We start from the raw sequence: 19,887 nt of genomic DNA, 5'->3' as shown, positions 1-19,887 counted from the left end.
ACACTTTGATGATGACTCCTGACATGATGAAGATGGTTGAATGTGTGCTGCTTTGTTTTCATGAATCCCATTAAAAACACACTTACACTTCCTCAGACCTGGTCTCAACCATCGGACTCCAGCAGGCTCCACCCTGAAAGGAGGAGGGGGGTCAGAGCAGCACAGTCAGCATGCACACATGGACATTACATGGCTCTCACACACACACTGTTACACACTGAGCTCAAAGCTCGGCTCCACTGTTTTATTCAAAGAAATCTACATTTATTTATCAGCACATTTAAAAACAGCTTGAGCCAAAGTGCTGCACAGAGTAGAGAGAAAATAGGAAACATACACAGTAATGACTATAAAGACTGGTCAGGATTGAAAGCTACAGAGTACAAATGTGTTTCCAACCGGCTTTTAAAAATGTCCAGTGTTGGTGACGACCTGATGTGAAGGGCGACTGTTCCAGAGTTTGGCTGCAGCCATCGATAAAGCTCACCTCTGTTTTTACGTCTAGTTCTGGTCAGAAGCTGCTTATCTGCAGACCTGAGGGCTCCACTTGGATTCTTTTGTTAAAGAGAGATAAGATGGAGCCAATCCATTCACAGATTTAAAGACAACCAGATCTGGAAGTGGATTCTACCACGTACTGGTAACCAGTGGAAAAAGCTGGTGATGGGTCGTCTAGCACAGACCCACCGCTGGAACCAGACAATTGATGAGGGAGAGAACTGTGACAGCGCCGTTCCTTCACTTGACCTCAGTCGCTCTCGTCTGCTCCCTCGTAACACTGCTCTTTATTGAGCTTACATGAATATGCACAAGTTCATTATGACGTCTTACACAGGTATGAACAAAGAGTACCAGTCTGTGCATAGTGTGTGTGTGTGTGTGTGTGTGTGTGTGTGTGTGTGTGTGTGTGTGTGTGTGTGTCTGTGTGTGTGTCTGTGTGTCTGTGTGTGTGTCTGTGTGTGTGTGTGTGTGTGTGTGTCTGTGTCTGTGTGTGTGTGTGTGTGTCTGTGTGTGTGTGTCTGTGTGTCTGTGTGTCTGTGTGTGTGTGTGTGTGTCTGTGTGTGTGTGTCTGTGTGTGTGTGTGTGTCTGTGTGTGTGTCTGTGTGTGTGTGTGTGTGTCTGTGTGTGTGTGTGTGTCTGTGTCTGTGTGTGTGTGTGTGTGTGTGTGTGTGTGTGTGTGTGTCTGTCTGTGTGTGCGTGTGTGTGTCTGTGTGTCTGTGTCTGTGTGTGCGTGTGTGTGTGTGTGTGTCTGTGTGTGTGTGTCTGTGTCTGTGTGTCTGTGTCTGTGTGTCTGTGTCTGTGTGTGCGTGTGTGTGTGTGTGTGTCTGTGTGTGTGTGTGTGTCTGTGTCTGTGTCTGTGTGTGCGTGTGTGTGTGTGTGTGTCTGTGTCTGTGTGTCTGTGTCTGTGTGTGCGTGTGTGTGTGTGTGTGTGCTTGTTCTGCTATACTTGCGAGGACCATCGCGGGTTTAAGACCTTACGAGTGAGGACCTTTTGGGAAAGTGAGGACATTTAATATGGTCCTCACTTGTTTTTCACTGTAATGCCTTCTAGAGGCCATTTTTATGCTTCTCTCAAAGTTTGAGCGAGGTCCTCAGAAAGATAGAAATACGAGAAAAAAATACACACTTCTATACACACTGCTATTCTTTTCATACACACACTTTTGCTCTCTACTGGCTACTAGTGGTTATGAAAAATCACTGCTCCTGAGCCTTTTTGCTCTCTACTGCCCTTCTGCCCCTTTTGGTTGTGGATAGTCACTGCACCCAAGTACTTTTTGCTCTCTACTGCCCCTACTGCTTTTGGACAGTCACTGCACCCAAGAACTTTTTTGCACTCTACTGCCAACTACTGTCTTTGCCCATTCACTGCCCCCAAGCTACTATAACTACAAATGAAGATAATGACAGTTTATCTAATGAAGGAGAAATAAATAGTGCCTTCAAGTTCAATTCAATTTTATTTATATAGCACCAAAGCACAACAAAGGTCACCTGAGGGCACTTTATACTTTAGGGTAAAGACCCTACAAGGTAAGTTAAACATATTATTATGTCTTACTTTTAATATCTGGTCTTGGTCTACCCAAATTGGAAAGCACACCAATACAGTTTTTGAAATTAAATGCTGAAATAGAAATATTGAATATGGACTGGCCTAAACTGGGCTATGAGACAGTGCTTCAGTTCCTGAAAAATTACGACTGGATTTTCAATTTAAACTAAACAGTGTGCTAGTTAACATGGGTTTGATCAGTTAATGTGAGACAGGTTTAGAAATTATTAATGCAGCTCATCATTTCTGCCTTCTGGTTCTCATTTTAGGCTTCTCTTTTTAAACCATACTTTTATCTTTGCTATAGAAATGGCATATCAGTAACTTTTTTAGACCATTCAGTTTTAAAAAAATCATTTAAGGTCTTGAGGGGCTGCTTTCCATTTAGTGTTACCAGCATATTTTACCAAAATATCTCGACAAATAGGAGACTGAATCTGAAAAACCACCTTGACCCTGCTTTAGTAGTGAGCTACAAATTGTGTCTACATAACATAAATATAGACAATGTGCAAGAAACTGTAGTTTTGTTTCAAGTATTTTTCAAACTATTATAAATCATACTGGTGAATTTTGATAGATTATATGAAAGCATGGGCTTCCGTACAAAGGATACATATATTGCTGTGTTCCCTTTTATATTAAAACCTGGTTCCTCTACTGTAAGCTTCTATTAGTGTAAATCTACCATTAATATATAATCTGTAATGCAATATAATATTGACTTGTGTGTTCTTTAATACTTTGTAAAAATTAAATATGTCCCATCCATCAGAAGTGCCCATCTCATTATGGCTGCTTCCAGGAGGATAATAACCAGTGTCAAGAAGCTCAAATGATGTCAAATTGCACTCTTAAACATAACAGTTCAGTTCACTGTACTCAAATGGCCTCTACAGTCACCAGATCTCAATCCAAAAGAGGACCTCTGATCTCTATGGTGGATCAGGTGATCACATTACATATTATGTGATCACCCGATCCATCATTCATTTATTTATATATATATATATATATATATATATATATATATATATATATATATATATATATAATGTATTGTAGAGAGAGAGAAATGCTCTCTTTAGGGGCCTGCCTCTGGTGTCGACCTCTGAGGTCATCTCTGAGGTCATCCTGTTTTCTCCCTCATTTGTCCAGTATTTCCACTATCCCTCTTCTGCATATGTCTGAATCATCTCAGCCTTGTCTCTAACTTTCTCTCCATACCATTCAGCACGAGCTGTCCTTCTTGTATACTCATTTCTGTTTCCTGTCCCTCCTCCTGACTCCATATCCCTGATGTAATCCCACCCTCACCTTGAACACATCCTGCACCACCCTCACATCCTGACTTACCTCATGCAGTACCACAGTTCCTCTCTTAGCATCCCATCATATTCTTTTGCCAGATCCACAAAGACACAGTGCAACTCTTTCTGACCTTCACTATACTTCTGCATCAACACACTCAAAGCAAACATCACATCTGCACTGCTCTTTTTCAGTGAGAAGCCATACTGCTGCTCATGGATCATCACCTCTCTTCTTAACCTACTTTCAACAACTCTTTCTTGGTGTGTCTCAGCTTTATCGCTCTGTAGTTACTACAGCTCTGCATATCACCCTTGGTCTTGAAAACTGGTACCAGTACACTTATTCATTCCTCACTCTCCAAACTTGTGTTAAACAATCTGGTTAAAAAGTCCTTTCTCCTCAACATCTCTATACAACCACATATATGTCATGTGGACCAACTGCCTTTCCTCTCTTCATAGCTGCCTTCACGTCCTCCTTACTTATCCCCTGCGCTTCCTGATTCACTAACTTTCCTCCATCTGTCCTCAGTTTCTGTCTTCATTAATGTCTTCATTAATGAAGACAATGAGAGAATACTTCTATCTTCCATCTTCTCAACACACTCTCTTCACCATCTTTATCCTTAATCACTCTAACCTGCTGCACATCCTTTTCAGCTCAATCTCTGTCTAGCTAATTGACACAAGTACTGTTCTCCTTCCTTAGTGCCCAGCCTCACATACAACTCAGTATAAGCTTTTTCCTTTTCCACCTCTATCTTTGCAGTAGGCCTGGCCTCCCAGTATTCCTGTCTACTTTCTCCATCTCCCTGACTATCGCACTTTCTCTTAGCTATTCCTTTGAGGAACTACAGGAAAGTGTCCAATCCACCACCAAGTCTCCTTGTCCTCTTTTCTCTCTCTCCAAAAAATACACCAAACACCTTCTTTGCCTTTCTCTTACCATTTCAGTTGTATTTTTCCAGTCATCTGGTAACTCTTCCCTTCCACCCAGAGAATGTCTACTCCTCCCTGAACTAACAACTGCACAACATTCTTCCTTCTTCAGCTTCCACCATTTAGTTCTTGTCTCTGCCTTCACTCTCTTCCTCTTCTTGACGTCCAAAGTCATCCTACAGACTAGTGTCCAATGCTGCATGGTTACATTCTCTCCTGACACCACCTTGCAGTCTCCTATCTCTTTCACACTGACCCTTCTGTTTAGGATGTAAGCCACCTGTGTACACTTTCTTCCACTCTTCTACGTCACCTTATGTTCCTCCTTCTTCTTGAAGTATGAGTTCACCCCAGCCATTTCCATCTTCCTAATTTTGACCTTCTGCATTTCTCTGCTTAACACTATACCTATCTAACACCTCCTCATTATCTCTCTTTCCTTCACCTACATGGCTACTGAAGTCTGCTCCAATCAACACTCTCTACCACTTTATCAAACTAACTGCAGAATTCCTCTTTCTCTTCTAACTGACATCCAACCTTCAACCTGGTCTCCTGCACACATAGTAAATCTACCTTCCTTCTCTCCATTCATATCAGCCAGCTCTCTCCCTTTGCCAGTCATAGTACCTCCACGCTCCTGCCTGTCCTTCTCTTTGACTCCTAACACGCTTCTCCCTTTCCTCTTCCTTTGTCTTCGAATAGTAGCACAGTTTCCATCGGCTCTCTGTTGGCCAATAGCACAGGAGGCAGTAATTGTTAACCCAGGTACCGACTGATCCGATATGGAAATACACCAGATGCCATTCCTGTAACAGCCCTCTCTGTTTATCTGGGCTTCGGAGTACACTCCCAACTCCACCCCCCATACACTATCATTCAAAAATTTGGACACCTTTTGACTTAATGTTTGTCTGTTTTTTACTACTTTCTACATTGTACATACAAACTGAAGACATGAAATATATGAAGCAATATATATGGAATTATATATCAAAGAGATAGCTGATGTATAACGCTAAATGTTTTATATTTTAGATTCCACCCTTTGCTTTGTTGACAACGCTGCAAACCTTTGGCCTTCTCTCAGTGAGCTTCATGATGTAGTCATCTTAAATGGTTTCACCTCACAGGTGTGCCTTGTCAGGGTTCATTTGTGGAATTTCTTTCTGTCTTTATGGGGTTGGGACCACAAGTTGTGTTGTCCAGAAGTCAGGTTGGTGCACAGCTGACAGCCCTATTTGACTACTGTTAAAATTCATATTATGGCAACAACCAATCAGTTAAGTAAAGAGAAACTACAGTCCATCATTACTTTAAAAACTGAAGGTCAGTCAATCTGGAAAAATGCTAAAACTTTGAATGTGTCCCCCAAGTGCAGTCGCACAAAACATCAAGCACTACGACAAAACTGTCTCACATGAGGCCCGCCCCAGGAAAGGAAGAGCAAGAGTCCCCTCTGCTGCTGAGGATACATTTATCACCAGAATCACAAGGAATGGACATCTGACCAGTGGACATCTGTGCTTTGGTCTGATGAGTCCAAATTTGAGAACTTTGGTAGTAATCAAATCAAAGAGTGGCTACTTCGAAGAATCTAAAATATAAAACAAAATTTGATCATCATTAATGAAACTTTGAAATATCTGGCTTTTCCGTCAGAGCAGATGAAATACATATTTTGCATTAAATTGAATCATTTGGCCTCCAGAAGGGCTCACCCTGAGTCCATTGTCTTACTTCATTGTGAAGTTATGATAAATAGCCTGATAAATAGCCTGATAACATAGCGAGTACTGAGGATGAGTTTATGGTGATTTAAAATGTGCCTCAAGGATGAGAAGTGCAGAATATTGTGCTACACTCTGCTCCCAACTTCACTGATGCCCTGCACCTCCCCCATACCCCAATAGCTGCTGCAGTGGGGGAGGGGCAGGCCAGTATTTTCAGCACTTTGGCTGTTCTGAAGGCAAAAGAGAGTCCAAACCAGGACTAGCAAGGTGTGCCTAATGCAGTGACCGTTTAGTGTGTGTAAAAAATCAAAAGAAATATATATATATTTAAAATAGATATGGTAATGGTTCTTAGTTCTTTTTGACTACTGATAAGCATTAAGTCAATTTAGACTGTAAGGCTAAATGTTACTTTAGATTAATTTTATTATGCTGTTTCATTATGTGTTTAAACTGTAGTAAAAGCAATGTCAGGCTTCCTTTATTTTATATAATGTACAATGTAAATCAGGTTTCAGAGTGAGAGCTGAGAAGTAGAGAATACTTTGGCTCTCTGCAATTCCTCTTTAAGATATCATGACCCATCAGTGACCCGCCCCTCCCCCCGCGCACCTGCACTGCGCTCTCAAACTTTTGCAGGGCATTGCTTGCATCTCAATCATTCAGTCAACGGACGGAGAAGCTGCATAATTAAACTGGTGATTGCAAGATTTAAATCAAAGTTTCGGCAGGTAAGATTTCACATTTTGTCTTTATGAAAACTGCAAATTTTTTTAAATGAAATGAAACAAAAAAAAGGTATCTTACGTCAGGTTTAATTTTTTCAACTTGAACGATGCATGAAGTTCGTCTCAGTTAATAGCAGCTTGCTAGCAAGCAAACTGATAATTACACAACTTCAAATTAAAAGAAAAGAAATTCAGCAGCATGGGATATTTTTGGCAAATTTGATGTTTTTGGGGGTGCTGAATCCAAAACTGGTGTCCTTTTCCCTTAATCACGGACATTTATTTAAGGAGGAGTTTACATTTCAAAAAAGCACAACAGCGTTGAAAAATATTAGTAGCAGTGTCCAAATTCATGGGCTGCATCTTCCTGAGGACCCGGCCTTCGCGGTCTACGTTGCCCGTGTCCTCAGGAGGTCGGGTCGGCCGGAAGTAAACGGCTGTGAAATTGGACGGTCTAGTCTTCAGATTAGCGTCGCCGCTGTCTCGGTGGAGTTTAATAAACTCAGCCGTCTGCTTCTTGCTATCTAAAATATAACAGGACACTGGCGTAAATTCTCCACTGTCTCATACTTCTGTTTAATCTGTTTTCTGTTTGACGTTTAGTCAGCTGTGTAAAAACCAAGGAGGAACCCACCCGGGAGATTAATAAAGTTTTATTTTATCTAATCTAATAACTTTAATCTCAGCTAAACCGATTTACTCGCTAACAAATAAAACACTGAAAAAAAAACCCAAACATTAACATTTAGAAGTGATCTAAGTGACTTATATATCATGTTTAACCTCAGTAGCGAAATCTCTATTAATAAGAATAGTGTACACGTATGCCCTAATAAAAAGAAGCAGGTGAGATGTTAGAACGCTTTTATTTTTATTTTAGTGTACACTCAATACAATAGACAGCTGCTGGGTTTTGGGGTTTGTTTAACCTGAGTAGCGAAAAGATCGCGGGGGGGGGTGAAAACGATGTGCCGGGAGTCCGCTGTTCTCGCCAGCTCTAGTGATCCTCGACCTCGCTGTCTGCTATGGAGCTGGCGGGTCACAGACGTCTCCGAAAATGTCGGAGCACGTTTGGAAATATATGGTATGTGCAGGTCATAGTTTGTACATCAGGTTCACCTGCATGAGAGCTCACTGTTAAGCAAAATGTAGCCTTATTGAGGTGAGCTTCAGTAAATAAATGAAAAGGAAAAAGGAGGTGGAAATGGTGGAAAGCACAGTGTAGTCCAGTTATATGTTAGAGATGGGTAATGGGCTGCATTAAATGAACTGCTTTTCCTGCTTGCTGAAGACTAAGAAAAATGTTGGTGCAGTTGTGCTGTATCACCTCTAAGCCGTTATTACGTAAATGTAACTGAGAAGTAACTTTGGATTTTGTCTTTGGTATTAGGTTGAAAAAGCCATGGCAGCAAGCCAAACACAGGTATGTGCCTTTTTTATCAAATATTTGAACAAGTAGTCTTTAATAATTGTTACTGAATCGTATGCAGGAATGTTAAAGTCAAACAGCATATTTTTTTATCTTTTTTTAAACATGATGAACACATCATCTGGTTGGAAGCAGGTTAGATTCAGAGTTTCTGTTTAAAATAGACTGGAAGCCCCCGTTTTCACTGATTCTTTTATTTACAGCATATTTTAAGTGTGATATAGATTCTCTGCTGTGGGAATACGTTTTAGATGTGCCACCTTTTAAGCGTCACCTTTCTAAACTCGAGCACTACAGTTAACAGGTGAATTCTTATGTTTCAGTACAGCTAGCAAACAATGACAAAGCACTTCGAGACTAAAAGTGAAAGTTGACAGTCTTAACTTGGTTTTTAACATAAACTCATTGCTGCAGCCAGGGTTACAAAGTGATCCCTCTTAGACTTCCTTTTATTTTTAGTTATTCTTTCTGTCCCTAGTTAGCTAACATAAACTAATGTAGGGTAGAACTGTTATCAGCATCCATCCAACCAACCAACCCAGTGACCTCATAGTCTGAACTCAGCCAAGATGGAAATAAACATGCTGTAAACGCTTGTTTTTTTATAACGAGCTTCACTGACAGTGTTCAATCGGAGATTTTTTTTTTTTTAAGAGTGGGCCTCCATAGTGTCATCTAGCCTTAATGTATGTAGTGTTTCAGGTCAGCTTTAACCTTGAACATTGGATATGTATCCAGAAATGTGATGTCTTTTCAAATACATTTCTAGATGTTATTTCTATCTCAAACAGTATTTGAGTGTATCTTCTTAGCAGCTTTTCTTATACAATAACTTTGTGGAATGAAAACAAAAAGTCATGTTTGTTATATGCCACTAGTTTGACTTAAAAAAAAAAAGTAGTTTACATGCAATAAAGGGTGTCAGCATACGGTAGTAATCAGTCTCATTTTAGTTCATTATTCTTTTACAGCCTCATGTCTATAAAAGAAGGGATGCAGTGTAGAATGTAAATCAAAACTGAATTCAATGTTTTTCAAATCTCATAAACCCACATTTTATTAACAGTAAGACATGTAAAACATTTCAATTGAAACTGAGAAATTGTTCCATTTTAAGAAAATTATGGGATCATTTTGAATGTGATGGTAGTACCATGTCTCAGAAAAGTTAAGACAGGGCCTTGTTTCCCACTGTGAATTTTCTCTTTTCGTTTTTACAACATTGTAAACATCGGGGATCTGAGGAGACCAGTTGCTGGACTTTAAGGAGAGCAATGTTGTCACATTCTTGTCTGACGTAAGATTTTACCTGCTTAACAGCCCTGGGCCGCCTTTGTCGCATTTTTCGTTTCATGATGCTCCAAATGTTATGAGTAGGTGAACGGTTTTGACTGCAGGCTGGTTATTTCAGTACTCAGAGTATTGGAGTATGACACAATGCCATTATAATACATGCACTATGCGATTTACAATTGTTTTCCTGAAATATCCAAGGCCTTCCCTGAAAAAGATGATGTTTAGATTAGAGATGGACCGATCCGATGTTACGTATCGGTATCGGTCCGATACTGATGTAAATTACTGGATCGGATATTGGAGAGAAATAAAAAATGTAATCCGATCCATTAAATATCAAAAAAGCATCTCACAAAACTTGCGACACGGCGTAACTCAGCTCATAACTGTAGCACGTCGGAGCAGTGTGCGTCACGTGATAGAGCGGCTGTGTCCGGCATTTCATCTCCGAGGAAGTGATCCCAGAGAGAAGTAAAGCAAGTGTTTAAGTTCATCTCTGAATGTTTGTAAAGCATTCCCACATTAAGCTTAACAACCGATATATGGAGCGACTGCCTCTCTCTCTCTCCTGCTGCTACTTCAATCATGAAACTGATCAATGATCAGCTGATTGGCTTTTCTGTGGCGAGTCCGTCTCTCTTGTTTGTTTTTGGCCCACTTTGCACCAGAAAGAGGAAACCAGCGGCTGAATAACAGAAGCACGTTTAAGCTTGATAATCTGTTGTTAGAATTTATTTAATATTACTTTCTAGACCAGGATTCTTTTCTACGTAGCTGACCGCTGGTAACTGTGCAGGGGCGAATCTAGCAAAGTTTAGCCAGGGGGGCCGATAGGGCATGAACAGGGAAAAGGGGGCACAAAGACATACTTTTCTTTCTTATTCTCATTTAAAATGTCGAGCTTTTAATAAATATCTGAATCTTACACCCAAAGTTTTAATCTGATGTAAAATATATAGAAGTCCATTACTTTATAACTAACAATAACTATTAAGTTATATAGTTATAGTTATTAAGTAACTATTAAGTCTAATATACCCTAGTAAGCTATAGTACTTTTTCCTTTGGGAACCATCTGTGCAGTCTGCAATTCTGTTGAAGAAAGATGTTGAATCTATTTAATTATTCTTGAAAAATAATTTATTTCTGTGCATTTTATTTCACACTGCATCAAATTAAAGTTGATTACATCGATTAAGCATCATGAGGTGGAGGGTGAGGGGTGGTTCTCTAATATATATATATATATATATATATATATATATATATATATATATATATATATATATATATATATTTTTTTTTGCTCCTGTTAGTTAGGTTGCTTAATATTTCTGCTAAGTACTCTTTAAAATACCAGAATAGGGAGGATGGTGCAGGTTTAACTTTATTAGATTGATCAGTTTTGCTGAACTATGAAATATTTTGTATTTTTTACGTACAGGTATAACAGAATAGCTTTAGTGTTGTTGTTTATTTAAACTTGAGTATGAACTTATAGAAAATGCAGCAAGATATTTAAAAAAAAAAACGTTTTATTGATTAAAAAACACTATCTGATTCATATCGGTATTGGCAGATATCCAAATTTATGATATCGTTATCAGACATAAAAAAGTGGTATCGTGCCATCTCTAGTTTAGATGGGAGCATATGTTGCTCTATAACCTGTATTTTCTTTCGGCACTAACGATGCGTTTCCACATTTGTATGCTACTAGCTCCATAGGCACTAATGCACCCCCATACACTAAGATGTGGGCTTTGAAAAACATTGCGTTCTATTTTAACTTGCATTTTACACAGCGTCTCAACTTTTGGAAGATAGTTTTACAGCTTTATTACATAACTCTATCCTTATAATTGACTTCTCATGATGATTATTCTCTTTACCTATTCAGGAGGGGAGTGATTGCTCTGAGCTGGATTTCTCCATTTGTTCAGGCTCTGAATACGTGCCAAGTCAAATTTCAGACTTAAGTGATGAGGACAACCACAGTCTACAAAGTAAGACACTAAAGATCACTGATGTTTCTAGCGACAGTGATAATGAAGAACTGAGAAACATGACTCTTAAAAAGACACCCAGAACATATGGGAAAAGAAAGAGAAATGATCATAAGGCACAAGAGAAGGCTAAACGGACTAAACGGAAATCAGAAGTGACTGTAAAAACATGTACAAAAAGGGAGGACAACAAACGAGTATGGGACAAAAAACATTATTGTCTTTACTGTGGGAAGTCCCAAGCAAAAATATCGAGACACCTGGAGAGGAATCACATAGAGATAAGTGATGTGGCATATGCCTTTAGCTACCCTGTTGGTTCCAAAGAAAGGAAGGATCTTCTAGAACAACTTCGCAATAAAGGTGACTTTAAGCACAACACCAAAGTGATACAAAAAGGCAGAGGACAAGTCGTAACATGGAAGCAGCCATCTAATAAAACCATAGCAGGAGAATATTTACCTTGCCCTTATTGCTTTGCAATGTATATCAAAAAGACATTATGGAAACATGCGCTGTCATGCAAAAGTAAAAAACTGTGTGCGTCAAAAACTAGACATCCTAGAGTACAGGGTTACGCTGCACGCCTGCTTCCAATAAAACATTCATCTAAAGGATGTCAGACTATTATTGACAACATGCGACAAGATCAAGTGTCCTTTCACATCAGGAGTGATTCTCTGATTTGCAAATATGGAGAATCGCTATATGCAAGACATGGCCGTGTGAAGTCTAAGCACCAATATATTGCGCAAAGGATGAGGGAGCTTGGCCGTCTCATATTAGCTGCAAAAAATATGGACAGGACAGTGAATGTACTTGAAGATTTGTGCAAACCATCAAAATTCCAGTTTGTTGTCAGTGTTGCCAAGCATCTTGCAAACTTTAGTCCAGGCAAAAATGAATATGGCAAACCGTCAACAGCAGTCAAAATTGGATTTTGTCTTAAAGGCGCAGTCGAGGTACTGATTGGACAGACTCTTATGAATGATGATGACTATGCAGAGAAGAAGGCCAAAAAATTCTTGGAACTTCTGGACAAAAACTGGAGGAACAGTGTATCTGTCAGTGCTCACCAAACAATACAAGAAAAGAGGTGGAATAAACCGGATGACATTCCCCTCACCAAAAATGTGATTGCTCTGAGGGACCATCTCCGTACCGTGGAAGGTGAAGCAAGAGAGAGTCTAATGCAGCACATGGATTTGGCAGCATACAAGGCACTGAATGAGACTGTTTTGGCACAGGTTATTGTCTTTAACAAGCGACGTGAAGGGGAAGCATCACGCTTGACTCTTCAGACCTACAAGAACGTAAAAACAAGTCCCATTAATGAAGACATTTACGAAACCTTGTCACCATTAGAAAAAGAGCTAAGCAAGCTATTAACCCGCATTGAAATCAGGGGGAAGAGAGGCAGGAAAGTGCCAGTTTTTTTGAGCGACAGAATGAAGGAGTCAATCGATTTGTTGGTGAAAAACAGAGAAGCAGCTGGTGTACCTGCTGAAAACCCCTATCTCTTTGCTAGACCTGGTGGGATGACACACATACGTGGATGTGACTGCCTACGAAAATATGCAAACCAAAGCAAAGCAGAAAACCCTGAGCTTCTGAGGTCAACTAAATTAAGAAAACAAGTTGCCACACTTTGCCAACTCCTCGATCTTAATGATCAAGAGCTCGAGCAAGTTGCAAGATTCATGGGACATGACATCAGAGTTCACCAGGACTTTTACAGACAGACAGACAAAACCTTTCAAATTGCCAAGATAAGCAAGCTTCTGTTTGCAATGGAGGGAGGCGCTGGCACCTTAAGGGGCAAGAACCTCAGCACCCTGGAGGTTTCTGTTGCTGGTATGTATGATAGAGTATTTCTTTTTTTTCCACTGTCCTGCTATATTGAATTGCAAATGGTATTGTGTGGTCAAATAGTTTTACACTTGACTAATCCATAACATGAGGCTTATAACACCAAATCTGTCTCTCGCTCTCCCTCCCTCTGTCTTTCACTCACGCAGACACACACACACCACCACCACCATCAACTTTGCTAAAATGTTAATGAAAAACATTGACCAGGCAGCTGCAATTGAGCAGCAACGTCCATCCAACTCTTTTCACGGTTGTTGTGGTCGTGATAATTTTGTGAGGCCACATTGAAAAGGCTGAGGTGAGCTTGCTAAAGTTCTGCAAGTTGTGCCTCCATCGCTTGTGTCCAGATCACACGCTGCACTGCTGTGCTGCTCTGTCTTTATCACTTCCGTTTCTGTGTTTGTGCGTGCGCAGTGTGAGAGGCTGTGTTGACACCCTCACGAGGGGCGACAGGAATTCAAATAAGTTTGATTTTCTTGCAACCATCCGACTCTTGATTGGGAGCTGGTTGTGAGGTGTTAATTGCTTCTCGTTACCCCATGTATAGTGGACGATGACACACGATTAAGGCGAAACTTGGGCCAATCCCCAAAATGGACACATGACTGAAAAATCGGCTCAAAATTGCCCAAAAATTGCACAGTATATACCCAACTTTAGAATGTTGGTGGTTAGCACTGTTCTCTAATCAAAATTTTGGACTACCAATTACTAATATTTCATTATCTTTTATAGGTGTAATTTCCCCAGCTCCCAGCCCTCCAGCTAGTCAAAGAGACCCAGGCAGACTGAAGGAACAAGACACAGAGGTGGATGAAAGTAGGTTTTAATATAGAGAAAATTGTTGCAAGTAACATTTGTTTGCAGCCCTATTTTACAGCCTGTGTCTACGTGGTAGACCTGTGCAATCTTCTGCAGTCCAATAACACGGTCATGCCATAACATCTTATTTTACCTATAACCGTGAATACATGAGCTCAGTTAAGACAATAAAGACCATGAATTGACAATGAATAGGACTGATTATATTGATGGTGTTCCTGTTTTGTCCTTTCTGTTTACAGTACAACAGCAGAACACATTTTTGGTTTCCAATGTATCTTTTCATAAATGAAAACATTATGTTAGGTTGAAATGGTGAGCAGATATTCAAATCACAAATATATTTACATTTATTTGTGCCACGGATAGTTTGATCCACTGAGATTTTTATTTTTGATGTAGTGTATAACTTGTGGTCACAAGCACCATCTATATAATCAAGCAACAGTTTTGGACAGAAATTCAGCATCATGGCAGTGGTATGTTTAGAATAAATCTTGGCTTGATCATTTCAGTAAATGTGTTACTCCTAAACAAATCTGTAAATGCTTATTAAACATGTTTCCCACTTGCTCTGTGACCTTAAGGTTGCATTTAGTTTTTGGCTTCATGAGACGATTAGCTTCCAGGTGAAAAGGGATGTTACTTTGAATCCCTGTTTGTACAAACAGCTTTTCCAGTTCAGGAGAGAACATGTAGAATTCCTTACTAGAGGACCTCAGTCTGAATCCTGACTGGCACATCTTAAATTTAAATGGGCACTGGTTTTAAAATACGATTAGTCTTCTAGTCATGATCTACTGCTTGTTGTTTTTTGGCACATTGTTAGTGTTGTGTATTTTAAAGCTCATGACAATGGAAATTAGCTTAGGTTATACATTTTACAGTAATTTCATTTTAAAGACTTCTGTCTTTATACAAATTTCCACATAAAATTGCATCATTTCAATATTTCTTACATTGCAGACAATAATGTGGTCTTCGCAAGCAGTGATGATGGCTGTTCTGATAGTGGTGGTAAGTGTTACCTGCTCACTAGTAGAGCCGTTGGTATACTGTCTCATGAATAAGCTGCATTTATGATAAACTACCTAGAGTTATGTATGTGACATTGACTAATATAAGACACTGATGTTAGCCTGTTAGCTCTAGTTCCTAATGGTTAAAAGGAAATGGGTGGCATGTTATAGCCAAATAAACACACTGTTGGCCAACTTCAGTGCTCAGTAATCTATACAAAAGATAACACTTGATCATGTACACTCTCTCTATAGTGAGCTCCTTTATTACAGCAAGAAATAGACTGAAAAACACATGAAATCTGCGAGTTTATCACCACAACCCAGATTCTAATTTTTGTTACATTTGTCAAATGTATTTTTATACAAATGCCACCTTGTAATGGCTGTGCAGTGGGGGGGTTTTCCTTTTGCTTTTTTAATTTATCCTAAATAAAAGAAGAGTAATTACCATTTACATACTCTTGATGGCTAATATTTGACATCTGGTGTCAGTCACAGGTGAAAGTCCCATAGCAGCTACTCAGAGTGATCCTCAGGGAAATGAGGAGGAGGAGAAAGGAGGAGGCAGTGAGATGGATGAAGGTCAGATTTTCCAGATTTATTCAATAGAAAGGAAAAAAATCAGTGAATTAGGACGATGTGGCACATTAATTTATTAATTTTTTTAAAGACGATAGTTCTCAGCATTTCGCAGATGTAAATGGTGAGTTTAAGCATTTGTCTGAAATGTAGTAACACTGTTGTGTATTCTAATTAAATTCTATTCAAGTAAAATCTGCATTGTACAATAACAGCTACCATTTTTTTTTTATCTGTTTCTGTTTTAGAAGAGACCAAAGAAGTAACACTCGCCGTGAGGAAAAGGGGAAAAACCAAAGTGGCCAAAGCAAAGGGTGAGATGTTTTCAGCTTTAAATGTATTTGATATTTTCTGTTTGCAGTATATGAATCAGGTTGTAGACATGAATTTATTTCCTTATAGTCTTGCTCTTTGTGGCAGAATATATGCCTACACAAAACTCTTGATAATATTGATCCAGAATTATTTTGTTGGTAATTAGAAAAATTATTGAAAATGTTTAAGTATTGCTTTACAGTAAGTTGAAGAGGAGAATTCAGAGGGGGTGGAGATGGGTGTCAGGGGTGATGTGTTATAAAAGGAAAGCAGCAAGAGGGAAAAGAAAGGTTTACAAAATGGTAGTGAGGAAAGCTATGACGATTTTCATTGGAATGACCAGGATGGACAGGATTAGAAATGACTACATCATAGGGACAGCTCAGGTCAGAGGTTTGGAGACAAAGAGAGACAAGGCTGAGATGGTTTGGACATGTGCAGAGGAGGCTGCCAAGGGATGTTGATGATGGAGCTGCCAGGCAGGACGAGAAGAGGAAGACCTCAGAGGAGGTTCATGGATGTGAAGGAGGACAGGCAGAAAGTTGGTGTGACAGAGGAGGATGCTGGTATAGGAGGAGGTTGAGGAGATGATCCGCTGTGATGACCCCTAAAGAGTTCAGCTGAAAGAATGATTGCTTCACTTTTAATGTTACATTTATGATTTGTTAGGCTACCTATTCTGGTGAGTGACTAGTTTAACCTGCTGTGTTGCGTGAGTTCACACTTTGCAAGAACAGCACTACAAAACACATGGCAGGGTTCTGCAGGTCATTTCACAAGTCTGGAATTAAAAAAAAAAATGCAGGCTGAAAATGTCTTGTTATATTATCATAGAAAATACCTGTTTAAGGTCCTATGATTTACCAATTAAAGACAACTACTTTATCTCAATGTTATTTTTTTTTTACAATGCGTATTTTAGTTTCCACCAATTACACACACAGATGTTGTGTTTTAAAATCAAAATTTGTAAAGTGAACTAGATTGACAGTATGGACCATCATTTTCAGTGAGAGGTTTGTGAAAAGACAGCAAGAAACGGCAAGTACAAGCAACAAAGCTCATCGAGTAGACTACATTAGGCTTCAAACTTTCCTTTTTGCTAAAGCATATATTTCAGGCTGGACCAGGTGACCCTGAATCCTCCCTTAGTTATGCTGCAGTCTGTTTTAATATCTTCATATTTGCCTAATACTATACTTTTATCTTTTGAAAAATCAGCTTCTGTTTCCAGTACGCTTTTCAGTAATCATTAGTGAACAGATGCTCACAATGCCACCCCTTTCATGCGACAATGCAGGTTAAGCTTTTTGTGACCACTTATCCAGATCGCCACTTTCAGGTTAAGTGAATCCAGATTATGGAAAGATAGCCTTGATATGTTGAATGTGCTTTGTAGTACAGGCCTTATGACTAATGATAGACAAAACTTAATTATGCTCTTTGGTATTGTATCTGTGCGCCAGTCGCAAAACTGTGACAGTTTGTCAAATAAAACGCATAAATTCAGATAAAATGAAAAGATCATGTCAATCAGTTATGTTTGGTTCTGAATCATGATCTAGGTAATTTGTTACATTGTCAAGGATATTAGCAATTGTATTTCATAATAAAAAAAAAAATTGACTTAAAATATGTGATGTCACTTAACTAGATTAGGACTACTACCAACAGCACAGGTTTTTTTTTATTACTAGTACATCAGAAATATTTGCCTTATTTAAAACAATAGCAAATTATTAAAGTCTGACAGTTTTGTTTTTTTTACAAGAATATTGTTATGATGAATGATTTTAACAGGAATAATAACTAGTTATCATCTTATTTTAAAAGGCTAGATGCAACATGTACCTTTGAAAACAAAATGTATAAAAGTAAATTGGCTGCTGTTTCACTCTGTAGGTATATTACTCAATAACTGATCTCATGTTTCTGTGAACTCAAAATACTTAATTTAAAAGTGCTTACTACATATCTTGGGTACAAAATGTTGAGTAAATTGTTGAACCTACAGTTTGGTTTGGCATTTTCTGTAAATATACACAAGCAGAACCCAATTTCAAAAACAAAACAAAAACAAAAAAACTACGGTTACATACATGTTGTAAAGTTAACAGTCCATGTTGTCTTTTGTGTTATTTGTAGAGATCCCCCGTGCGAAGGTCAAGAAGCCATGGAGTGAAGCAGAGAAGACGGCAGTGCAAAGACGGCTGGGAAAATTTGTCGCAGAGCGTAAAGTTCCAAAAAAAGAACACTGCATGAAATGCTTAGAAGCGGAAAAAGACCTAGCTAATCGCTCATGGAAAGATGTTAAAAACTTTGTGTACAACACGATTGTCACTCTGAATCGAAGGTCTGCTTGTAAAAAACTCTTCTAAAATAAGTTTACCTTGATAATGTTAAGACATTATTTAAGATTTAATTTTGTCTTCTCATGCTTGGTTTGTGACTGACTTGACGGCTTTGGTAGCAACTGCGAGTCTGATTGTAATTTGATTGGCTTTATGTTTTGGAGTGGTGAACTGTGAGGGCGATGAAAATACCTTTACCTGGTGTCTTTTGAGGTAACCCGTTTTGGATTTTAAGTTCTAGGTTTTTGCCCAGGATGTTTTTGGTTCATTTATTTTATAATCTGTTAAAGTACATTAGGCATCTAAGTTGTTCACCTTCTTAATGGCTTAATGGTTAGAACACATCCTAAAGTGTCCACCTTTGCTCAGTGCTGATGTTCATTGGCGAAAAGTTTAATTTTGGTTTTAATTATGTAGGAAGCAGGAAGGTCATACTGGTACAGTTGTAGCCATCCTAAGCTTTACTGATTTTTCTTTTTGGCAAAAGTCAAAACAAACTGATCAAAGTTATTGATCACTATTTTAGTTGTAAGTCATTAGACTTAATAGTTGTCTTCATTGTTATAATAGCAATTATTATTCCTCTGGAAGGATGTTACATTGTGAAATAAACTGAATTTGCTCTTGTTGCAGCATTGTGGGAATTTCCTTGGTAATTATTAATAAAATCTACAGCAGTATTTGAAATGTAATACTACCTTTTTTGTTATGTAGGGTTGTATTGATAGATTATCAGAACTTTTTAGTTATTCTATTTATGTATAAAGTTGAGACTGTTTAACTTTAACATTATTTGGTTGCACTAAAATAGAAAATGTCAAGGAGTAAATGCAAACAGAAAAAAACATAGACAGAAACGAACACAAAAGCACCCCCTGGTGGAAAATCACCTGAATAGCACTCAATGACAAGGTCCTCATTCTGATAGTAGAATGAGATTTTTTTTTTACTTGAGTGTTTTCAGATTTTGAGGTGATTTTTGGTGTCAGAGAGCCACCCAGTGTTCAAAAATGGCAAAGGTTTGTCTGCAAGTGTAGCAGAAATGGTGGTCCTCACTTTGATAGTGCACTTACCCGGTCCTCAGTCGTTATGCAAGACAGGAATGTGTGTCTGTGTGTGTGTGTGTGTGCGTGTCTGTGTGTGTGTGTGTGTCTGCGACAGTGACACCAAGTAGAATTATAAATGTCACATAGCCCCAAACATGTCTTTTTCAAAGCCTGCGGTGAAGAGAAAGGTTGGTGATGAGCACCGACAATTTCAGGAAAAGTGGGAAATGCAATATTTCTTTGTTGAGCACAGGGGCACCCCGACCTGTCTTATTTGCACAGAGAAAGTTGCGCTGCACAAGGAATACAATTTGAAACGTCATTACACAACTAGACATGCTGAGCTGGATGCAAAATACCAGGGAGACGAGAGAGCGAAC

The 19,887-nt window shown here is 38.9% G+C and overlaps 2 protein-coding genes and 1 long non-coding RNA gene across 9 annotated transcripts in view; 2 read left to right on the top strand and 1 right to left on the bottom strand.

Annotated features, from left to right (window-relative positions):
• The window catches only part of LOC143415893 (uncharacterized), a 158,853-nt gene that overhangs the window by 35,124 nt on the left and 103,842 nt on the right, over positions 1 to 19,887 (top strand). The window lies entirely within an intron of this gene.
• Positions 1 to 19,887, bottom strand: part of LOC112431674 (uncharacterized) — a 53,227-nt gene that overhangs the window by 921 nt on the left and 32,419 nt on the right. Inside the window, exon 12 of the mRNA XM_076881283.1 lies at positions 87 to 133. Coding sequence (XP_076737398.1) covers positions 87 to 133 — 47 coding nt within the window. The remainder of the gene's footprint in view (positions 1 to 86; positions 134 to 19,887) is intronic.
• On the top strand, positions 3,136 to 19,093 carry LOC112436092 (uncharacterized). Of its 7 annotated transcripts, none has more exons than XR_013096306.1 (10): positions 3,140 to 6,772; positions 8,160 to 8,192; positions 11,395 to 13,354; positions 14,108 to 14,191; positions 15,161 to 15,211; positions 15,709 to 15,798; positions 15,887 to 15,919; positions 16,044 to 16,109; positions 16,552 to 16,651; positions 18,256 to 18,389. XR_013096306.1 is itself a non-coding variant. In XM_076881289.1 (10 exons), exons 2-10 carry the CDS (start codon positions 8,172 to 8,174, stop codon positions 18,486 to 18,488), a joined length of 1,587 nt encoding a protein of 528 aa, XP_076737404.1. In that variant the 5' UTR covers positions 3,141 to 6,772; positions 8,160 to 8,171; the 3' UTR covers positions 18,489 to 19,093. The 7 variants fall into 7 exon arrangements, 4 of the variants coding, with proteins under 4 accessions (XP_076737404.1, XP_076737405.1, XP_024661065.2 ...); XR_013096305.1 differs by having other exon boundaries at positions 16,454 to 16,651; XM_076881289.1 differs by lacking the exon at positions 16,552 to 16,651 and having other exon boundaries at positions 3,141 to 6,772; positions 11,395 to 11,500; positions 12,452 to 13,354; positions 18,256 to 19,093.

The sequence above is a fragment of the Maylandia zebra genome, unplaced genomic scaffold (genome assembly GCF_041146795.1).
Source record: "Maylandia zebra isolate NMK-2024a unplaced genomic scaffold, Mzebra_GT3a scaffold11, whole genome shotgun sequence".
Taxonomy (NCBI): domain Eukaryota; kingdom Metazoa; phylum Chordata; class Actinopteri; order Cichliformes; family Cichlidae; genus Maylandia; species Maylandia zebra.
This window is presented reverse-complemented; position numbering and strand designations above follow the sequence as displayed.